Genomic DNA, 19,888 nt, shown 5'->3' on the forward strand with positions numbered 1-19,888 from the left:
GGACTCATTTGAGACTGTAGTATGAACCCCTACAGGAACTAAGGACCAATACAAACCTCACGGCCTTCTGCTCCAAGCAGAAGGTGCAATTCTTCAATATTGTATTTTCTTACATAAACATACAGTAGCATGTACATTAAAAAAACCAAACCCAAAACAACACCCTGCCAAAACAAAACACTATACTGCACATACAATTTCTCTCCTAACAGGGGGACAAGATAAAAACATGAACCACATGTGACAGATGCTAGTTACATCGCTTAGTGCACTTCTGGAATGAATTCGGATACTAGTGATGCAGAAGGTATAAAACACCCATATAGAATAGAATTTCTTCAAAAGTATTGTGTTTAAATATCAACACATGACTTACTGAATGGATCTTTGGCTACCAGTGGTTTGGAAACACATGGTGGTCCAGGTCCTAACCTATTTTCAGCTGTTACACGGAAGAGGTATTCCTTTCCTTCAATCAGTTTTAGCACGTGGTATTTGCAATGCCTGAGTGTTGAAGTGACAGTAACCCAGCCTATTTCAGCTTTTGAGTTGTCTTTCTTTTCCAGGACATAGTTCAGGATTTCACTTCCACCATCATCAAGAGGAGGCTCCCACTTGCAGACAACAGAATGTTTTCTAACATCTTCAAATGTAAAGTTGATAGGAGGTCCAGGCGTATCTATTTTTTAAAACACCAGCAAAAAAATTATTAGTATTCTCTGATGAGCATCTGCTCTGACATTTTAAACAATGAGGTGTTTAAGCACATACCTAATACGTTTACTTCACATGAGGCTTTTGCAACACCATGATCATTTTCAACTCTGATTGTAAATGTGCCATGGTCAATTCTGAGTGAGTCACGAACAGCTAACAAGGACTCTCCAGGTTTGTGGTTGTCAATATTCAAACGTTCTGGCAGTGAAAGATAGAATGGCTCCTCTTCTTCAACTTCACCCTTCCTTCTCCTAGTAAACTTTGTTACTCTCTTTTTTATTTCCTGTGGCCTAATAGTTTCATCATTCCTTAACCATGTAATAGATGGGTACGGTGCTCCGGAAATATGTGCTTCCAGTGCAATTTCATCACCTTGCCTCACCTCAAGGCCAGCCTGCAGATTAGCAACAAGGAAGACTTTTGGAGCCTCTGTAATAATAAGAAATGTATTTTAAGTTGCATTTAGAAATGGGAAGTTTAAAGTAGTATTTTTCAGTAGGTTTAAGAATTGATGGTAGTAAGAAAAATAAGCCAATCCTACCAATGGGATCAACAGCTTTCACTAATGGAGTGATGCGAGAAGGTTCACTGACACCTGCAGCATTCTCTGCACGAGCACGGAACTGGTATTCCTTGCCCTCCTCAAGCCCTTTTACTGTGTAGGTCAAAACAGGTACCAAAAATTCATTGCACCTTTCCCACTTGTCTTGACCCTTAGCAAGCTTTTCTAAGATATAGCCCATAATCTTGCATCCTCCGTCATACAAAGGTGGCTTCCATGTAAGTGTTACTGACTTTGATGTTGGATTATAAATCTCAAGATCAACAGGTGGATCTGGACGCTCTGTAGAATTATAATAAAAATAGAATTTAAACAAATAGAGGATATAGATAAATTATTTTAAAATCAATCTAGTCGATTATCCATTGATATAAAAACTTACGCTTTGGATCTTCAGCAATGACTGGGTTCCTTAATTCAATGTATTCACCTCCTCCAATTTTATTGACAGCCTTAACACGGAAGTAATATTCACCATTTGGTATAAGATCCTTGACATTCCATGAGAGTTTGTTCTCACCAGACATCACTGGAATATATGTTCTCCGACCAGCTTCTCTACGTTCCAGGACATAATGTAAGATGGGAGTGCCACCATCATACTCTGGAGGTTCCCAGGCTATCTTGCATGAATTTTTAGTCACTTCACTTGCTTTAATGTTTTTACACTGTCCAGGCAGACCTGTTTCAAATAATAATTTTTATATAATTACCCTAACAACAACAAGAAACTAGGAAACTGCTTTAGTACAAATGTGAAATTACATTGTATTTTTTACTTCTGTTTTTCACAAAGCAGACCAAAAGAACAAATATTGGTTGCACAACATAGGCATGAATTTACATTTCCTTATGGCAGTAGACATGAAAGATTCATATAACCTGTTGACTTAGTTTGTTTTATTCTCCAAACTAATTTGCTTATTAAGGGATTACAGATCTATTAAAGTGTCAAAATTGACCTTTTTTGGGGATTTTGTGCCTAATTAATATTTTAAATATAAATAGTTGGCAATACTGTACAGTTATAGTGCATAATTATATTATTTTAGAATAGGTATAAAGGGTGAAATTCTGTGCTATGCCTCTGACAGACACAGCATGCAACTTGTAGCCCAGGGGAATGGGGGCTATGATGGCTTTAAGTCTCCTTTGTATCCTCCAGCTCCAGGGCTATTCTGGGGAGTGGGAGGCCGCCGGTGCAAGTCAACAGCCTTGGGGGCATGATTAAGTTCTGGCAATCTCAGTGAACTTCCTTATGGGCCAAAGTGCCACCTAAAGTCTCTGCAGTGTTGTGTGCTAGGGGCCCCAACATACACTTCCCTCCACCAAATCCTTCTCCTGGGTTGCCTCCTATACCATGGCTCACAACGGGTTCTTGAGATGTAACCTTATATCTGTCTCCTGAGTGCCTGCACCAGGGGAATCCTCCTTGGCCAGATATGGGACTTCCATTGCAATTTTATGCCATCAATGGCCCAAAACGGGTGAGCATCTCACCCAAAGAGTTTATCATCAAAAAAAGTTTAGTTACCTATGACTTTGACGTTGACTGAGCCAGTTGTTGAGCCCAGTTTGTTCTCCAGGGTGATAGTGTAAACACCTGCATCAGCATGAACACTGTTTGTGACTTCAAGCAATGCAGATGTGTAATCGCTCTTCATTGTTGTTCTGTCTCCTGCTTTAACCTCCTTGCCACCTTTATGCCATGCAATGGTTGGTGATGGAACAGCTCGAAAGGGTACAGGGATACTTAACTTCTCTCCTTCAATAACAACAATGTCTTGAGTCTTTAGGTCAATAGTGGGATTGCCTGTAAATGTAACAGTATATTATTAAAAAGCGTCAAAATGCCCAAATCCTTTTGCATTTATAAATTATAATCCTTTTAAAAAGAAATATATTCTTACAATCTGGATCTTTAACAACAACATTTTCTGAGATGTCTGATGGATCACTAGCTCCAATAGCATTGACAGCTCTGACTCTCAGCACATACTCCTTGTCAGGAACAATGCCCTCTTCCACTTTGTATTTCAAGTCTTTTACTGGACGAGAATTGATTCGCATCCATTTTTCTGTTCCTGCTTCACACAGCTCAACATTGTATCCAATAATAGGACTACCACCATTTTTCTCTGGTGGTTTCCATGCAATGGAAATGTGCTTTCTGCTTGCATCTGTCACATGTAAATCGAGAGGAGGTGATGGAGGGCCTGCAAAAATGCAAAAGAATTACAGTACTTTTTGCAATATCAGTCCATCAATATAGTATTTTGACCCCATATTTCATACTTTAATTATTACATTATGACTTACTTGTTGGGTCTTCAATAGCAAGGAGATCAGTTGGTTCACTTGGATGACCACAACCAGCTTCATTTTCTGCACGAACCTGGAACTGTACCTCTGTACCTTCAATAACATCAGTCACTTTGAAATGACAGTCAGGTCCAGCTGTCTTGCCAGCTTTCACCCAGCGTGTGCCTAATTTTTCTTTCTTTTCAATAACATATCTATGCAAATAAGAAAAGATACCATTAGAAGTATGGAATCATAGGACAAGCACAATTTCATACTAATTGAAAATAGATAAAGAGCTATTAAAACAAAAACAAATAAAAAAGCATATCTATATATCTACACATCACCAAGCGTGCAGCTAGTGCTATACAAATCTGTAATCATCTTACCTTTGAATTGGTCTGCCACCGTCATTCTTAGGTGGTTCCCATTTTAGGTCAACATGTCTCTTTGTCACTTCAACTACTGCAAGAGCATATGGTGGTCCAGGAGTAGCTAAAAACAAAATATCCGTATTAGGAGAAAAGGAGTCCAAAAACTGTGTCTTTGTAGGTTTCAGAGTAGCAGCCGTGTTAGTCAGTATCCGCAAAAAGAACAGGCTTGTCTGGTTATGTGGACTCTCTCCTAAGACCCTACGCTACCAGCACTCCCAGCTATCTTCGAGACACCACTGACTTCCTGAGGAAACTACAATCCATCGGTGATCTTCCAGAAAACACCATCCTGGCCACTATGGACGTAGAAGCCCTCTACACCAGTATTCCACACAAAGATGGACTACAAGCTATCAGGAACAGTATCCCCGATAATGTCACAGCTAACCTGGTGGCTGAACTTTGTGACTTTGTCTTCACCCACAACTATTTCACATTTGGGGACAATATATACCTTCAAGTCAGCAGCACTGCTATGGGTACCCGCATGGCCCCACAGTATGCCAACATTTTTATGGCTGACTTAGAACAACGCTTCCTTAGCTCTCGTCCCCTAACGCCCCTACTCTACTTGTGCTACATTGATGACATCTTCATCATCTGGACCCATGGAAAAGAAGCCCTTGAGGAATTCCACCATGATTTCAATAATTTCCATCCCACAATCAACCTCAGCCTAGATCAATCCACAAAAGCGGTCCATTTCCTGGACACTACTGTGCTAATAAGCGATGGTCACATAAATACCACCCTATACCGGAAACATACTGACCGCTACACTTACCTACATGCCTCCAGCTTCCATCCAGGACACACCACACGATCCATTGTCTACAGCCAAGCTCTAAGATATAACTGCATTTGCTCCAATCCCTCAGATAAAGACAAGCACCTACAAGATCTTTATCAAGCATTCTTAAAACTACAATACCCACCTGCTGAAGTGAAAAAACAGATTGACAGAGCCAGACGAGTACCCAGAAGTCACCTCCTACAAGACAGGCCCAACAAAGAAAATAACAGAACACCACTAGCTGTCACCTTCAGCCCCCAACTAAAACCTCTCCAGCGCATCATCCGAGATCTACAACCTATCCTGAAAGATGATCCTTTACTCTCACAGATCTTGGGAGACAGACAACACCCCAACCTAAAGCAAATACTCACCAGCAACCACACATCACTGAACAAAAACACTGACCCAGGAACCTATCCCTGTAACAAAGCCCGATGCCAACTCTGTCCACATATCTATTCAAGTGACATCATCATAGGGCCTAATCACATCAGCCATACCATCAGGGGCTCGTTCACCTGCACATCTACCAATGTGATATATGCCATCATGTGCCAGCAATGCCCCTCTGCCATGTACATTGGCCAAAACGGACAGTCTCTACGCAAAAGAATTAATGGACACAAATCTGACATCAGGAATCATAATACTCAGAAACCAGTGGGAGAACACTTTAACCTGTCTGGCCATTCAATGACAGACCTGCGGGTGGCTATCTTACAACAGAAAAACTTCAAAAACAGACTCCAACGAGAGACTGCTGAGCTGGAATTGATATGCAAACTAGATACAATCAACTCAGGATTGAATAAGGACTGGGAATGGCTGAGCCATTACAAACATTGAATCTATCTCCTCTTGTAAGTATTCTCACACTTCTTATCAAACTGTCTGTACTGAGCTATCTTGATTATCACTTCAAAAGTTTTTTTTTCTCTTACTTAATTGGCCTCTCAGAGTTGGTAAGACAACTCCCACCTGTTCATGCTCTCTGTATGTGTGTATATATATCTCCTCAATATATGTTTCACTCTATATGCATCCGAAGAAGTGGGCTGTAGCCCACGAAAGCTTATGCTCTAATGAATTTGTTAGTCTCTAAGGTGCCACAAGTACTCCTGTTCTTTTTGTGTCTTTGTATATACTAATTTCTAAACATGCAAATGTGAAAACTTACTGAAGGTGTCTTTAGCAAGAACTGAATCTTCAATTTCACAATAGTCACTCTGCCCAACTGCATTTTCGGCAGCCACACGGAACACATAGAGAGAGCCTTCAGTGAGTGGGGTCACTGTGTATTTGGTGTCCTTTACTGTTGTATCAACTGTTTGCCAGCCTTTCCGTCTCACATCTCTCTTTTCAACAATGTAGTTGGTAATTGGGGAGCCTCCATCTTTTTCTGGTACCGTCCATTTAAGATCCGCAGTGTTCTTAGTAATGTTAATAACCTCAAGCCATCGAGGTGGTGAAGGAGGGTCTGTAAAAATAGTAAAACAAAGGAAAATGGTTTTATCTATTTATCCTATCAGATGCATAAAAGACAGAGAATAACGTGGGGCTTATTAAAAGGTTACATTTTTACAGTGGATGCAGGATAGAGTTCAATATTTTATAAGCTTACAAAAGTTTACTTGTTGGCTAAACATACAGGCACGGTTTAGACTGCTTTAGTTTATATTTTAAAACGGTAAAATATGTATTTTTAATAATATTTTTAAATGCTACTCACGCAGTCTCTCTTTGCATAGCACAGGGTCACTGGGCTCACTAGGTTCGCTCTCCCCAGCCTTGTTCACAGCTCTTACACGGAATGAGTATTCTTGTTTCTCCATAAGCCCCTTGAGGAAATGTTCAGTCAAGGGAACGCCCTCAGCCACTCTTACCCACTCATCTGTTCCGGTTTTTAGTAACTCAATGACATAAGACTCAATCTTTGCACCTCCATCATGTTCTGGCTTTGTCCACTGCAGAAATAATGATGTTTTGGCAACATCTTTCACAGTTGGCTTGCCAGGGGGCCATGGAGGATCTAGACACAAATTAAATAATAATTTAGATCTTAGAACAAATTATTTCCTTGGTTTTATGTTAAATTTAATTGTGAAAGAAATGTATTCATAATACCAATAGGATCCTTCACTAGGATTGGCTCTGTCTCCTTGCTTGGTTTTCCAGGTCCTGCAAGATTCTCTGCCAAGACACGGAACTTGTACTTCTTCTTGTTGGTAAGACCTTTAACTCTGTTAATTGGGAATAAAATGTATATTTAGTAATAAAGCCAAACCCACACATTTATGCATGCTTAGCATTGTGTTTTTTAAGTCATTATACTACTACATATGTAAAAAAACCCCAAATTCCTAACTACTGCTAAGTATGATATTAGCCTCTTTCGCAGCTGCATCATACTGCTGAGTCATATTCAATTTGTGATCCACTATAATCCCCAGATCCTTTTCAGCAGTGCTATCACCTAGCCAGTTATTCCCCAATTTGTAGTTATGCATTTGATTTTTCCTTCCTAAATGTGGTACTGTACACTGTCTTTATTAAACCTCGTGTTGAATTCAGACCAATTCTCCAATTTGTCAAGTATTTTGAATTCTAATCCTGTCCTTCAAAGTACTTGCAAGCCCCCCAGCTTTGTGTCATCTGCGAATTTTATAAGCATACTTTCCACTCCATTATACAAGTCACTAATGAAAATATTGAATAATACCAGACCCAGGACTGACCCCTGCAGAACCCCACTAGATACACCCTCTCAATTTGACAGTGAACTATTGATAACTACTCTTTGAGTACAGTCTTTAAACCAGTTGTACATCTACCGTATAGTAATTTAATCTAGACCCCATTTCCCTAGTTTGCTTAGGAGAATGTCATGTACGACTATGTCAAAACACGTACTAAAATCAAGATATATTACATCTACTGCTTCACTCCACCCCACTATCTACTAGTCCAGTAACCCTGTCAAAGAAGGAAATTAGGTTGGCTTGGGAGGATTTGTTCTTGCCAAATCCATGCTGGGTATTCCTTATAACCCTATTATTCTCTATGTGTTTACAAATTGATCATTAATAATTTGTTCCAGTATCTTTCTAGGGATCGAGGTTAGGCTGATTAATTTATAATTCCTTGGGTCCTCTTTGTTTCCCTTTTTCAACATAAGTACTATCTTTGCCCTTCTCCAGTCCTCTGGAACCTGCATGAGTTTTCAAAGATAATTGGTAACGGTTCTGAGATTGCTTCAGCTAGTTCCTTAAGTATCCTAGGATGAATTTTGTCAAGTCCTGCCAACTTGAATACATCCAACTTTGCTAAATATTTTTTAACTTGTTCTTTCCCTATTTTGACTTACATTCTTTCCCCCTTAGTGTTTATTAATTGTATTGATTATCTGGTCACCTTTAGCCTTTTAAATGAAGACTCAAGCAAAATAGGTATTGAATGCTTCAGCCTTCTTGAGTTAATATCTCTGCTTCCCTGCTAAGTACAGAATCTACACTTTCCTTTGTCTTTCTCTTGCTCCTAATGTATTTAAAGAACTGCTTCTTATTGCCTTTTATGTTCCTTGCTGGGTGTAACTAATTTTGTGCATTAGCTTTTCTAATTTTGTCCCTACATGCTTGTGCTATTCTTCTGTACTCCTCCTTAGCAACAGCAGAATGTCATACAGAAGACTAATGTTGGAGATCTGCCAGATGTTTTTTGGAACATTAGATTGGAAGAGTGTTAGCTACATACAAGTGTTGACAAAATGCCTCTGTGGCCTAATGCATGGAATGGCAATGGCACCAACTTTGAGAACACTCATTGGCAATCACAGAGAGTGTCCGGGTTGCAGCAGAGAAAGTTGCTATTCCATTCAGGGGGAAAGGAAGAAGAATATAAGACTCTTAGTCTTCCATAAAGAAATTCTTGATTAAAATTAGGTATTGAAAGAGAAAGCATGCCATCTGACATTAGTTTGTTCTACATTTAGACAGCAAAAAAGAACAAGAAAATGATATGATATATGTTGAAAAGGTCAGTGCTACATTTATCTGTATTTATAGCCCCATTTACAAGCTAAATTGATAGTAGTCATACTTGAATGCTGTATCTGTCACTGGTATCTTATTGCATCTTATCCATTTATTGTGATCAGGATCATATCTCTCAACCCAGTAACCAGTGATTGGACTGCCACCATCTTCATCTGGTTCAGACCATGTTAAGGTCACAGAATCTTTAGTGACTTCAGAAGGTGTGACACCTGTCGGAGGCCCTGGTGGATCTGTACAAATTCATAAATATAAATTTAAATATACACACACATTTGTATATTTATACATTTTCTGTAAAAGTACACAGTAAACTGATTAATCAAATTAATTAGCATACCAAAGGAATATTTAGCAATGATGGGGCTGTGTTGAACTGGCTCTCCAACACCATACATGTTTTCAGCACTGACTCGGAAGATGTATTCTTTATGAGGGGTTAAGTTCACCGCTTTGAAGTTTGTTCCCTTAATAGTCGATGACAGCTTGTGCCATACTTCACTGTCTGTAGCTCTTCTCTCAACAACATAGTTTGTGATTTTAGATCCACCATCATCTCGAGGGGGATTCCATGTCAGGAAGCAGGATTCATTTGTAATATCCGATATATCAAATGCAGCTGGGGGACCTGGCTTATCTATAGATGGCATAGATGAATATTAATTTCTGATGCTTATATGGTTGGCTACATTTATGTTGATTTAAAATAAATATAATAAATATAATATACCTAAAACATTAACTTCAACAACGGCAGTAGCACGCCCACTGGAATTGACAGCTTCAATAATATAGGTACCACTGTCACTTCTCTTGCTGTCTGTAATAGTGACTCTGGAATGGTTAGGTTTGGTTTCAATCGTAATTCTATCGTCAGGTTTCAGGATTTTATCAGCCTTGGTCCAAGTAATCCGAGGCTCAGGCCTTCCTTTTATTGTAGCTGGTAGCTCAATTTTAGTTCCAGCTTTTACAGTCAGTCCAGCTAGAAGTTTCACATCTAGGAAAATTTCTGGGGCCTCTGATTTACGAGAAAATTAAAACATCGTTACAAAAACAGTGTTATGAAGAATGTTAGAAAGAATATAATGGATTTAATTCATTCATTTAAATAATTACCCTTTGAATCCACGGCCTGGATCTCATCTGTTGGCTTGCTTGGTTTGCTTGCTCCATGTTTATTCAAAGCCTTAACCCGGTATGAGTACCATTCACCTTCTTTAAGTTTTGGTACTTCCATTCTGTTAATTATAACACAATTCAGATATTTAAAATTGCAAGAATCAAATATTTTATTTAATTAAAATGGCATTCTTTCTGATTTTAGTGCTTAAAATGCTTACTTTGTTTCAGCAACAGGTTCGCCACAGGGCTCCCACTTATCAGTACCACGTTGGCATTTTTCTACCAGATAACCCTTGATGCGTGAACCACCGTCATACTTAGGTGGATCCCATGCTAGGAAGATGCTTTTAGATGTTGGATCTCTCCATTTAACATTCTCTGGTGGATCAGGCACCGCTATAAAAATGAGAGACATAGAGGATCTTAGAAACCAATCTGAGACACAGATTTTTCCCAAAAGTTATATAAAAGCAAAAGCAGTAACATAATAGAAACATAAAAATGAATACTTACTTGTTGGTGCTGACATATTTACAGGTTCATCAATATATGCAGGCTCTCCTGGTCCACATTTGTTGCGTGCTGAAACTCTAAACAAATATTCTTTTCCTTGGATGAGGTCAGGTACAGTGAACTCTTGGTCAACAACATAATCCAGAACCTGAGAAAAAGAAATGTTCTAATTTATTGCGAGAATTCCTTCCGAAAGCAGTAAATGACCAAACTTCTGGGGTACAAACAGAAACAATATAGGAAGTGACAACTAACCATAATCACAAAAACAAAACAAAAAACTTACTTTGGTCCATGTTTTCCGGCTTATATCACGTTTTTCAATAAGATAGCCAGTCACTGGACTTCCTCCATCATTTTCTGGTGCATCCCATGTCAATTGTACTGTGTTCCTGCTCATATCTATCACTTTTAGTTCTCTTGGTGCACTTGGGCGAGCTGGAAGTGACATATATTGCATTAATTTGTCTTTTCATCAATAGTTTACCATATTTTCTATTCCATCTATTTATTAAAAGACTTGGGCTACTTAGACACTCTCCCCTAAATTAGGAGATACTGAAAACTGAAAGACCACTGCAAATGGACTTCAGTAAAGTTATTTTTGTTAGAATTATTGTTAAATGTACCTCATTTGCTGAATGTTATATGATTTCTCATAGTATAATGATCTAAAGATTTTTTGCAAGATATTGGTTAGAAGTTATTGCTATAATTTAAATACCCAAAAGGAGGTTTTTGCCTGCTTACCAATGACATTAACATCAATTTCTCCTGAAATAGATGACACAGGGTTTTCTAATTTCAAGGTATAAATGCCCTTGTCTGGACGTTCACTTGGAGTAATAACAAGTTCTGCAAAGGCTGCAGTAGTCTCTATTTTCACACGATCACCCTTTTCTAAGATTTTGTCACCAACAGACCACGTTGCAGTTGGCACAGGGTAGCCCGTGATAGGAACACGGATCTTGAGTGGCTCTGGGACAATAACTTCCAGTCCATCTTTAAATGCACTTAAGTCCATTGTCGGTCCAACTGAAAAAGGAGAAAAATTGATTCCATTAAATACTTTCAGACTTTTTGATTTTTATATTGTTGTTAATGATACTGCAATTGGCAGGCTGCTCCTTGACTCCACTTCCACCAGCAGCAGCCAGTTGGGAGCCACCTGGGCCCAGCTGCAGCAGCTCACTCCTGTCCTCTCTCTACCAGTGTGCTCTTTAGAAACCCTTAAGATAGCTAGGTAGCTAAACAATAGCAGGTGGGAAGTTTAACTTCCATTGGTAGTAAATCTTTAAATGTATTTTTAAAAGTTTTGGGCCCCATTCTGTAGGTGATTAGTTAAAAGACCATCCTCCTTCTTCAACATAGCTGCTTATGCTGTTGTTCAATGGGTCTCCCAACAATAGAGCTAGCTCACCTGCAGAGATGGTTGTAGTAAAGAATTTCTCTGGGTCAGAGGCCCTTGCTGTTGGCATTCAGTGTTGGTATAATAGGTCTGAAGAAGGCCATGCACAGTAGCATCCTGATTGTAGCACTGACAGCTAGTACTGTCATGATACCCTGAACAGATGCAGCTTTATGTCTTACCTGATTAACTAAACTAAAAAGAAAACTGCTTACCGTAAGTGTCATCTGCAGTCAGTGGCCCAATAGCCTCAGCTGGATCTGAAACACCAGCTGCATTTTCTGCAGAGACTCTGTAGTAGTAACTGGCTCCTGGTTTCAACCCAGTTACCTAAAAAGGAACAAATAAGCAATTGCAAATTAAAAATCATGTTAAATATTGTGAACACTGTGACATTGCACTCCATATGTTTTATGGAAATATGCTAATGAGTGTGAATATAATGTAACTGGAATATGCTTCATGCAAAAGGTCTCTTGTAAGGTATCATTTCAAAACTTATAATCTACTGAGTGTGTTCATCCTTTTTGTATGTATGTTTCATTCTTGTACTTAAAACTAGAAATATGAAGTATTACTCTGAAGTCCTATTGTAATTATGCAAAGTGTGGGCCATTAATGATGGTTTAGAATCTTGATGGCTCCCATTGACTAAGACAATTGGTTGTAAATGGCTCCGTTTACTTGCAAGCCTTCCTGCGTTCCTGTGAGTCAGGCTGGGAAGAATGGAGGCTTGGGGTCTCACAGGACATGTGACCATGTCACCTGGTACTGGAATCCATCTTAAACCTGGTGCTTTTCCATTTAGAAGGAGGGGTGGGGACCCAGAGAGACAAAAGATTCCAGCCTTGTGCCAAAGCTATAAAAGGGGGTGGAACAGAACAAAGCTGCCAGTCATGAGAAATCCCCTAGTTACCACCTGAGCTGGAACTAACAAGGACTGTATCGGGGGAAGGATTGGGACCAGACTAGGAGGGAGTCTAGTCTGTGAAAGAAGCTTATTGGAACATCTCTGAGGGCGAAATGTACCTGTATTCAATTTCTTAATGTATTAGGCTTAGACTTGTGTGTTTTGTTTTATTTTGCTTGGTAACTTACTTTGGTCTATCTGTTATTACTTGAAACCACTTAAATCCTACTTTTTATACTTAACAAAATCATTTTTGTTTATTAATTAACCCAGAGTAAGTGATTAATACCTGTGGGAGCAAACAGCTGTTCATATCTCTCTATCAGTGTTATAGAAGGTGGACAATTTATGAGTTTACCCTGTATAAGCTTTATACAGAGTAAAACGGATTTATTTGGGCTTTGGATCCCATTGGGAGCTGGGTGTCTGGGTGCTGGAGACAGGAGTATTTGCTGAGCTGTTTTCAGTTAAGTCTGCAGCTTTGGGGGGGTGGTTCAGACCCTGGGTCTGTGTTGCAGCAGGCTAGCATGTCTGGCTCAACAAGACAGGGTTCTGGAGTCCCAAGCTGGCAAAGAAAACGGGCTCAGAGGTCGTTTCAGCACATCAAGTGGCAGTCCCAAGGGGGTCTCTGTGACCAGATCAGTCACAAACACATACTGAATATTTCATTTAAGAATGAATCATCTTACCTTATAAGTAAGATTAGGGACAAGTCTTGGATTACAACGGATCCAGTTGTCTGTTCCCTCTTCACGTCTTTCAATAATATAACCCATTATTGGACTTCCTCCATCTTTCAGAGGAGGCTCCCATGTAAGCTGCACAGATGACTTAGTTTGGTCTGAATGACTGAGGTTAATGGGAGGACTTGGTTTTTCTGAAAAGAATTTGAAGAAATTAGACATTATCAACTGGAAAAGGAGATTTGGTCTTACTATATATAAGTTGAACTATATCATCCATTGATACCTTCAATATTATTTTAAAGCCTTCCCTGTAGTCCTACTATTCATTTTTTTTAAAAAAGAGATTGGTTCCCAATTTCAGAGCTGAATTACTTGGAAGAAGATCTGTCATTGTTATTATTAAGAGTGGCTAATTTACCAAATGATCGCAAAATATTTCTGGTGAATTCAAAGAAGAAAAGTAGGAAGAGCTAACTTGGCTTACACTACTTTCTCTCCACACATCTCACCCATCTCTACTCCACTCCTGGTCTTTTCTGTACATATGCTGTACGAATGATCACAATTTCCTTATATTATAAAACAATCAACACTGTTAAGACTTTCATACTCACCAATTGGGTCCATAATTTTAACAGCTCGAGTAGCAGCACTTGGTTTGCCAACTCCAATCTGGTTTTGTGCTCTGACTCTGAAGTAGTATTCTTTGTTTTCCACAACATCAGTCATGGTAGCAGCTAATTCATGTGCTGCAGTGGTCATGGCGGGCTCCCACCTTATTGAACCTTTGTCACGCAATTCAACAATGTAGCCAGTAATTGGAGAGCCTCCATCATACTCTGGTGGCTCCCAGGTAAGTGAAGCACCAAATCTGTTCACATCAATAACTTCTACATTCAGAGGAGGACCAGGAACATCTGCATTTTATTTTTTGTGGGAGAGGAGGGGAAAGAACAATAATGCATGTTGGGAGAAAAAATGCAAAAACTAACTAAAAACATTATTTTGAGATTTTTTTCAAAATTGTGGCTTACCAAATTTGCTCTTTGCTTCAACAGGTGTGTCCGTTTCCACTGGTTCCCCAGTGCCCACTCTGTTTTTAGCACTCACTCGGAAGAGGTACTCAACTCCTCCTCTCTGAAGTCCAGTAACGGTATATTCACAACTGTCAGCACGGTCAGTGGCCAAAATCCAGGTCTTACGTTTGATATCACGTCTTTCAACGACATAGCCAATTATTTTACTTCCACCATCACTTTCTGGTTCCTCCCAGGCAAGGCTAACTTCACCATCATATGTTTCAGTGACTTCTAAGTTTCTAACTGGACCTGGAACATCTGAAATTTATGTGAAAAGTATTTTTAGTATAGCTCATCTTTGTTTTTACTTTGACCTACAAGCAAAGAGTAAGCTGCTATAGGTTACGAATTGCACTGAAGTAGTTTATTCCTGCTTGAAATGAGGGTAGAATCCCACCATTGCAAATGATGGCATTTTCTTTCTACATGTCCCATAGAGCTAAACTGCTATATTATGGCAATAGCTGTAAACAGAGCAAAATCCAGTGCAGACAAGGCCTTAATAAATGAAGAGCTTACCAATAACATCTACATTGATGTGTGCTTCAGCTTTGCCATGTTTGTTTTGGAGTATAATTTTATATCTTCCTTTATCAGATTTCTTTGCTTCCAAAATTTTGAAGGTGGTGCTGTCAACCGTTGTATCAACTGTGTGTGTTGGCAGGCTTTCATCTTCTTTTAACCACTCGGCTTCTGCTTTTGGGTAGGCATCATATGGAACAACCATGGTCAAAGGCTTCCCAACATCAACTACAAGGTTTTGGTCAGCAGTCTTGATTCTTGGGGCAGCTAAAAAAGACCAGTGAGGCAAATGAATGTTTAATATTTTCAAAACTATTCAATATACTCCTTGCATATTCAATACAGATTCTAACTCAGAAAAAGTAATGGGAGTTGTATATGAATCTGAAACAAATTATTAATGTATTCATGGGGTTGCCCCAAAGGGACGAATTCACGCTGGCCAGTGTACATTGAGCACCTGATCCTGCACTGAAGTCAATGGGAGATTTACCACTGATTTCACTGGGCACAGGACCAAGACCTGGCTGAGTATAAGGGAGAAACTTTCCTGCATATATCTGGCTCACCCAAAACACAAAGAGGTCACTGCAGAGGCCTCCCCAATAACAACCACAGAGGAATATTACAGGAGGGGCCTAAAGGCCACAAGGCAAAATCCATGTATTTTTGCATGGTACCCTGAAATGCACAAAGTAGTAATAAAAGCTAGTTCTAATATAGACGTTTTCTTTAGTAGATCTCAAAACACTTTACAAAGGAGATCAGTATTATTATCCCCATTTTACAGCTGGGGAAATTGAAGTACAGCTGTGAAATGACTTGCTCAAAGTCACCCAGCAGGCCAGTAACAGAGCCTAAAATAGAACCAGGGCTCCTGAGTCCCAGTACAGTACAGTTCTCTATCCGTTTGGCCATACCGATGTGTGTGTGTGTGTGTGTGTGTGTGTGTGTGTGTGTGTGTATATAAAAGTAGGGAGAAGGAGGCTGCTGTTGGGCATTAACTCAATGCACTTTCATGGTCTGATGCTGCAAACTGGCACATGAGCAACTTTACTCAAGTGAGTAACCCCATTGAAATGACTTTTTTTTTTTTTTTTTTAAGAGAGAACTGCAGCGGCACACTATGTATGTTCCAGATGGTCTTTACAGCATAATTCTTTCTTTTTTTTCTTTCCTTTGGAAAAAAATGTATACATTTTTCATATACAAATAGAAACTTCTGTTTGGCAATTTTCTTTTTTGACTGAATTATAATCCCAGTGGTCATGGAAAAGTAGTTTAATGAGATTCCAGATTGTCTCCACTTTACTACACATTCTAATCCAACCTTCTGAAAAGGTATATGAAATGTTACATAACTAGTGACAATATCTTTATTAACTAATCTCAGATTTTATAAGATAACTACAATGAAGTAGATGACTTACCAGCCAATTCAAGTTTAGCTCTAGCTTCTTTATCTTTGGCAATAAATCTGTATTCACCTTGGTCACGAGGCCTTATTTCACACACCTGCAACCTATGGACTTTTCCTTCACTCATCATCTGATGTTTGTCACCTTGGACTATAATCATGTTATTTCTTAACCACTTGACTTCCACTCCATCTTTATTCAACTCAGCCATGAAGATGACATCAGAGCCTGGAGCTTCATAAATATCTTGTGGCGGTCGGATGATCTCAATAGGAATTTCTGAAATAAATACCCATTAATTTGAAAAGTGTTTAATCTTTCTTCTAATTACTAAGAACTGGCAGAAACTCCTTTTTAATTTTACATTTACCTTCAACAAAAAGTCTTGCCCTTGATTTCCTGTCATCTACTCCACAGGAATATTCACATTCATCCTCTAGTCTACAGTCTTTTATAATTAATCTGTGCAAATTTCCATCCTTCTCAAACAGATACCTTGACAGGGATAAGGGATAGTGAAAGAAATAAGTGAATTGAAACACAGAACAAACACCAAAACACGACAAACACATTTTGAAGTTTAACAAGAGAAGTGTGATAAAATGTGCATACTTTTTGCCTTCTCTGATTTCTCGTCCATTTTTGTACCATTTTACACTTGCTTTCTCTTTGGAAAGCTGGCAGGTAAAGACAGCGTCATCAAATTCAGTGACAGTCTGGTCCCGTAGGTGCTCAATGAAGTCTGCAGGTGCCTCTGTGATAAGGAGCTCTGCAACAGATTTGTCTTGTCCAGCAGTGACGGTGTATTCACCTTCATCTATAAACCCGCAGTCTTTAATGATAAGTGAGTGTTTGTATTTGTCAACTTTGTACAAAATGCGTCTGTCAAATGTAACTTCCTCGCCATTCTTTGTCCACTGAAGGGTTACATTGAGGCGATTGACTTTGCACCAGAATGTGACTGATTTCTTCTCCATTGTCTCAATATCTTCAAGAGGGACAACAATTCTGAGATCCTCCTCTGTTGAAATGAAAAATAAAATATGGCTCATTTACATCCTTATTTAAATCAGCATTTGACATAATTAAATGTCTGTAACTTTTAATATACAAGTTACTTACCCAGTACTGTTAAGGCAGCAGAGCTCTTGACGTGTTCCCCTCTGGCGTTTGATAGTGAGACAGTATAGGTAGCTTGATCTGCAAAGTGTGCATCTCTGATTCTGAGAGTGTAAACTAAATCCTTATGGACCATGATGGATTTTGCACTATCGAATATTGGCTCCTCATTTTTGTACCATTTAGCTTTGGCACCTTCTGTATTGACCTCACAGTTAAAGACAAGTTCTTCTCCCTCTTTAACTACTTGATCCTTAAGTGGAGTTATAATCCTGAGTTTTTCTGAAATTGAGAAAAATATTGCATCTTTCATACTATAAAAGAATAAAATAAAATGTGCCCACATCACTTACTAAAATAACCAAAAGCTTACCAATCACTTTTAAGTGTGCTGTTGCTTTGATTCCACCAACCATGATGGAATACTTTCCTTCGTCTCCTAAAATAGAGTCCTTAATGGCGAGTAATCTCTTTTTGCCATCTGAAATGATGTCATACTTATCACCAGCCTCAAGTACTTTATTACCCCTCAGCCACTGTACTTCAAAGCCATCTTTGGATATTGAGCAGACAAATTCAGCTTTTTCTCCTTCTAGTACTTCAACATTTTGTGGTCTGGTAATAAATTCTGCTGCAAGTTCTGTAAAAATAAATGTTGAACATATATTATTTTTTCTGTATAAACAGAGCAAAAGAAAATTGCATACCCTTGTCTACCTGATTTTTCTATGAAAAAATATACCAAAGTAATTTTCTTACCGTGTACTTTGAGTTTGCCGGTCGTGCGAGTACTTGGAAGCCTACAGCTGTATTCGTCAGCATCGTCAAGGCGAGCATTATGAATGACAAGAATTCTCTTTCGGCCATCAGCAATTTGTTCATATCTACCACCTTCAGGTAATTCCTTATCTCCTTTAAACCAAGTTACTTCAGCACCAGGCTTAGAGACTTCACAAATGAATTTCACAGTGTCAGTTTCATTTACTTCGATATTGGGAAGATTTTTGGTGAAAACAGCTTCCTCCTCTATAAAAAGAAATTTAGAAGCATTTGATTAAAACAAAATGATCAAACTATTGTTCTTCTTTCACATGAAGTATATTTAAGAGTAAATTTAGTTTTACCTATAACTGTTAGGATGCCCGAGGTTCTAGCTGTTTTTGCTTCACATGCATATTCTGCTTCATCTTCAAATAGACATTTGTTGACCACAAGAATATGCTGGGCACCTTTGGAAATTATGTCATACTTTTTGCCCTTTCTGATTTCAATGCCATCCTTAAACCACCGTACCTGTTTTTAAAGCAAATTGATATTGTAATAGTTATTAATGTTAATGCATTGCATCATCAATTTTAGCATTGTGTTACTTTGTAATAACATAAGATTGAGATTTAAAAAAACAACAACAACCTCACACTGAAGTATTATTCAGATAATAAGAACATGATATTACAGACCTTGACATTTGGGCGGGAAATTTCACATTCAAACCGAGCAATCTCTTTTTCTTTCACTTCAAGGTCGGTAAGGGGCTTTGTAAAGTCAACACGAAGAGCTATAAGGAAAAAAATATATATATATATATACATATATAAAAGTTGAGAATAATCATAGTTATGCAAGAATAAATCATTACAGATGATAGTAATATGATTATTAATAATGCTAACAACAAAGAGGTTAAATTACATGACTTACGTTCCACATTCAAGAAGCAAGAGGTCTTGAAATCCTTAGCATCACAGGTATATGTTCTAGCATCATCTAATGTGCAGCCATGAATAATGAGTTTTCTGACTCTGCCCTCAGCAATGATATCGTGCTTCTTTGTTTTGTGAATTTCATGTCCATTCTTGAACCATTTCACCTCTGCATTTTCTCTGGATACTTCACACTCCAGTACTGCAGTGGCTTCCTCCTCTACTGTCTGGTCCTCAAGTGGTTTAGTAAATTCAACTGGGGGTTCTAAAAGAAGGATAGAAATTAGAGATGGAGAACACCATAATTTTAGCCATCCAGCAATCAATACAGGATTATTCCCTACAATACATTCCTGAGTGCTATGTCTAATCTGGTTTTAAATTACTCTCAAGTGATGGGGCTCCTAAAATTTCTACTGGGACAATAATTCACAAGGCTAAAAGATTATTCTGTTGGAAAATTCTTCACTATATTCAGTTTATTTTTTCAGTTTTTCAATTTTAGCCTATTACAGTTGTAAAAACAAAGATGATGATAAACAATTT

General features: G+C 38.6%; 1 protein-coding gene across 2 annotated transcripts in view; it reads right to left on the reverse strand.

Moving 5' to 3' along the window:
- Positions 1 to 19,888, reverse strand: part of TTN (titin) — a 307,719-nt gene that overhangs the window by 77,886 nt on the left and 209,945 nt on the right. For both annotated transcript variants that reach the window (XM_065560805.1, XM_065560804.1), the window contains 33 exons: positions 19,341 to 19,607; positions 19,100 to 19,197; positions 18,764 to 18,932; positions 18,399 to 18,665; positions 18,013 to 18,279; positions 17,643 to 17,921; positions 17,133 to 17,541; positions 16,891 to 17,015; positions 16,533 to 16,799; positions 15,100 to 15,369; positions 14,536 to 14,838; positions 14,116 to 14,418; positions 13,505 to 13,692; positions 12,121 to 12,235; positions 11,248 to 11,532; positions 10,784 to 10,935; positions 10,498 to 10,645; positions 10,203 to 10,380; positions 9,979 to 10,100; positions 9,593 to 9,880; positions 9,203 to 9,499; positions 8,909 to 9,095; positions 6,938 to 7,053; positions 6,543 to 6,842; positions 5,991 to 6,290; positions 3,973 to 4,078; positions 3,599 to 3,795; positions 3,190 to 3,495; positions 2,814 to 3,092; positions 1,662 to 1,961; positions 1,259 to 1,561; positions 772 to 1,146; positions 377 to 679 (listed from right to left, as the gene is read on the reverse strand). In XM_065560805.1, coding sequence (XP_065416877.1) covers positions 377 to 679; positions 772 to 1,146; positions 1,259 to 1,561; positions 1,662 to 1,961; positions 2,814 to 3,092; positions 3,190 to 3,495; positions 3,599 to 3,795; positions 3,973 to 4,078; positions 5,991 to 6,290; positions 6,543 to 6,842; positions 6,938 to 7,053; positions 8,909 to 9,095; positions 9,203 to 9,499; positions 9,593 to 9,880; positions 9,979 to 10,100; positions 10,203 to 10,380; positions 10,498 to 10,645; positions 10,784 to 10,935; positions 11,248 to 11,532; positions 12,121 to 12,235; positions 13,505 to 13,692; positions 14,116 to 14,418; positions 14,536 to 14,838; positions 15,100 to 15,369; positions 16,533 to 16,799; positions 16,891 to 17,015; positions 17,133 to 17,541; positions 17,643 to 17,921; positions 18,013 to 18,279; positions 18,399 to 18,665; positions 18,764 to 18,932; positions 19,100 to 19,197; positions 19,341 to 19,607 — 7,869 coding nt within the window. The remainder of the gene's footprint in view (positions 1 to 376; positions 680 to 771; positions 1,147 to 1,258; positions 1,562 to 1,661; positions 1,962 to 2,813; positions 3,093 to 3,189; positions 3,496 to 3,598; positions 3,796 to 3,972; positions 4,079 to 5,990; positions 6,291 to 6,542; positions 6,843 to 6,937; positions 7,054 to 8,908; positions 9,096 to 9,202; positions 9,500 to 9,592; positions 9,881 to 9,978; positions 10,101 to 10,202; positions 10,381 to 10,497; positions 10,646 to 10,783; positions 10,936 to 11,247; positions 11,533 to 12,120; positions 12,236 to 13,504; positions 13,693 to 14,115; positions 14,419 to 14,535; positions 14,839 to 15,099; positions 15,370 to 16,532; positions 16,800 to 16,890; positions 17,016 to 17,132; positions 17,542 to 17,642; positions 17,922 to 18,012; positions 18,280 to 18,398; positions 18,666 to 18,763; positions 18,933 to 19,099; positions 19,198 to 19,340; positions 19,608 to 19,888) is intronic.

This window comes from Chrysemys picta, chromosome 11 (assembly GCF_011386835.1).
Source record: "Chrysemys picta bellii isolate R12L10 chromosome 11, ASM1138683v2, whole genome shotgun sequence".
Lineage (NCBI taxonomy): Eukaryota > Metazoa > Chordata > Testudines > Emydidae > Chrysemys > Chrysemys picta.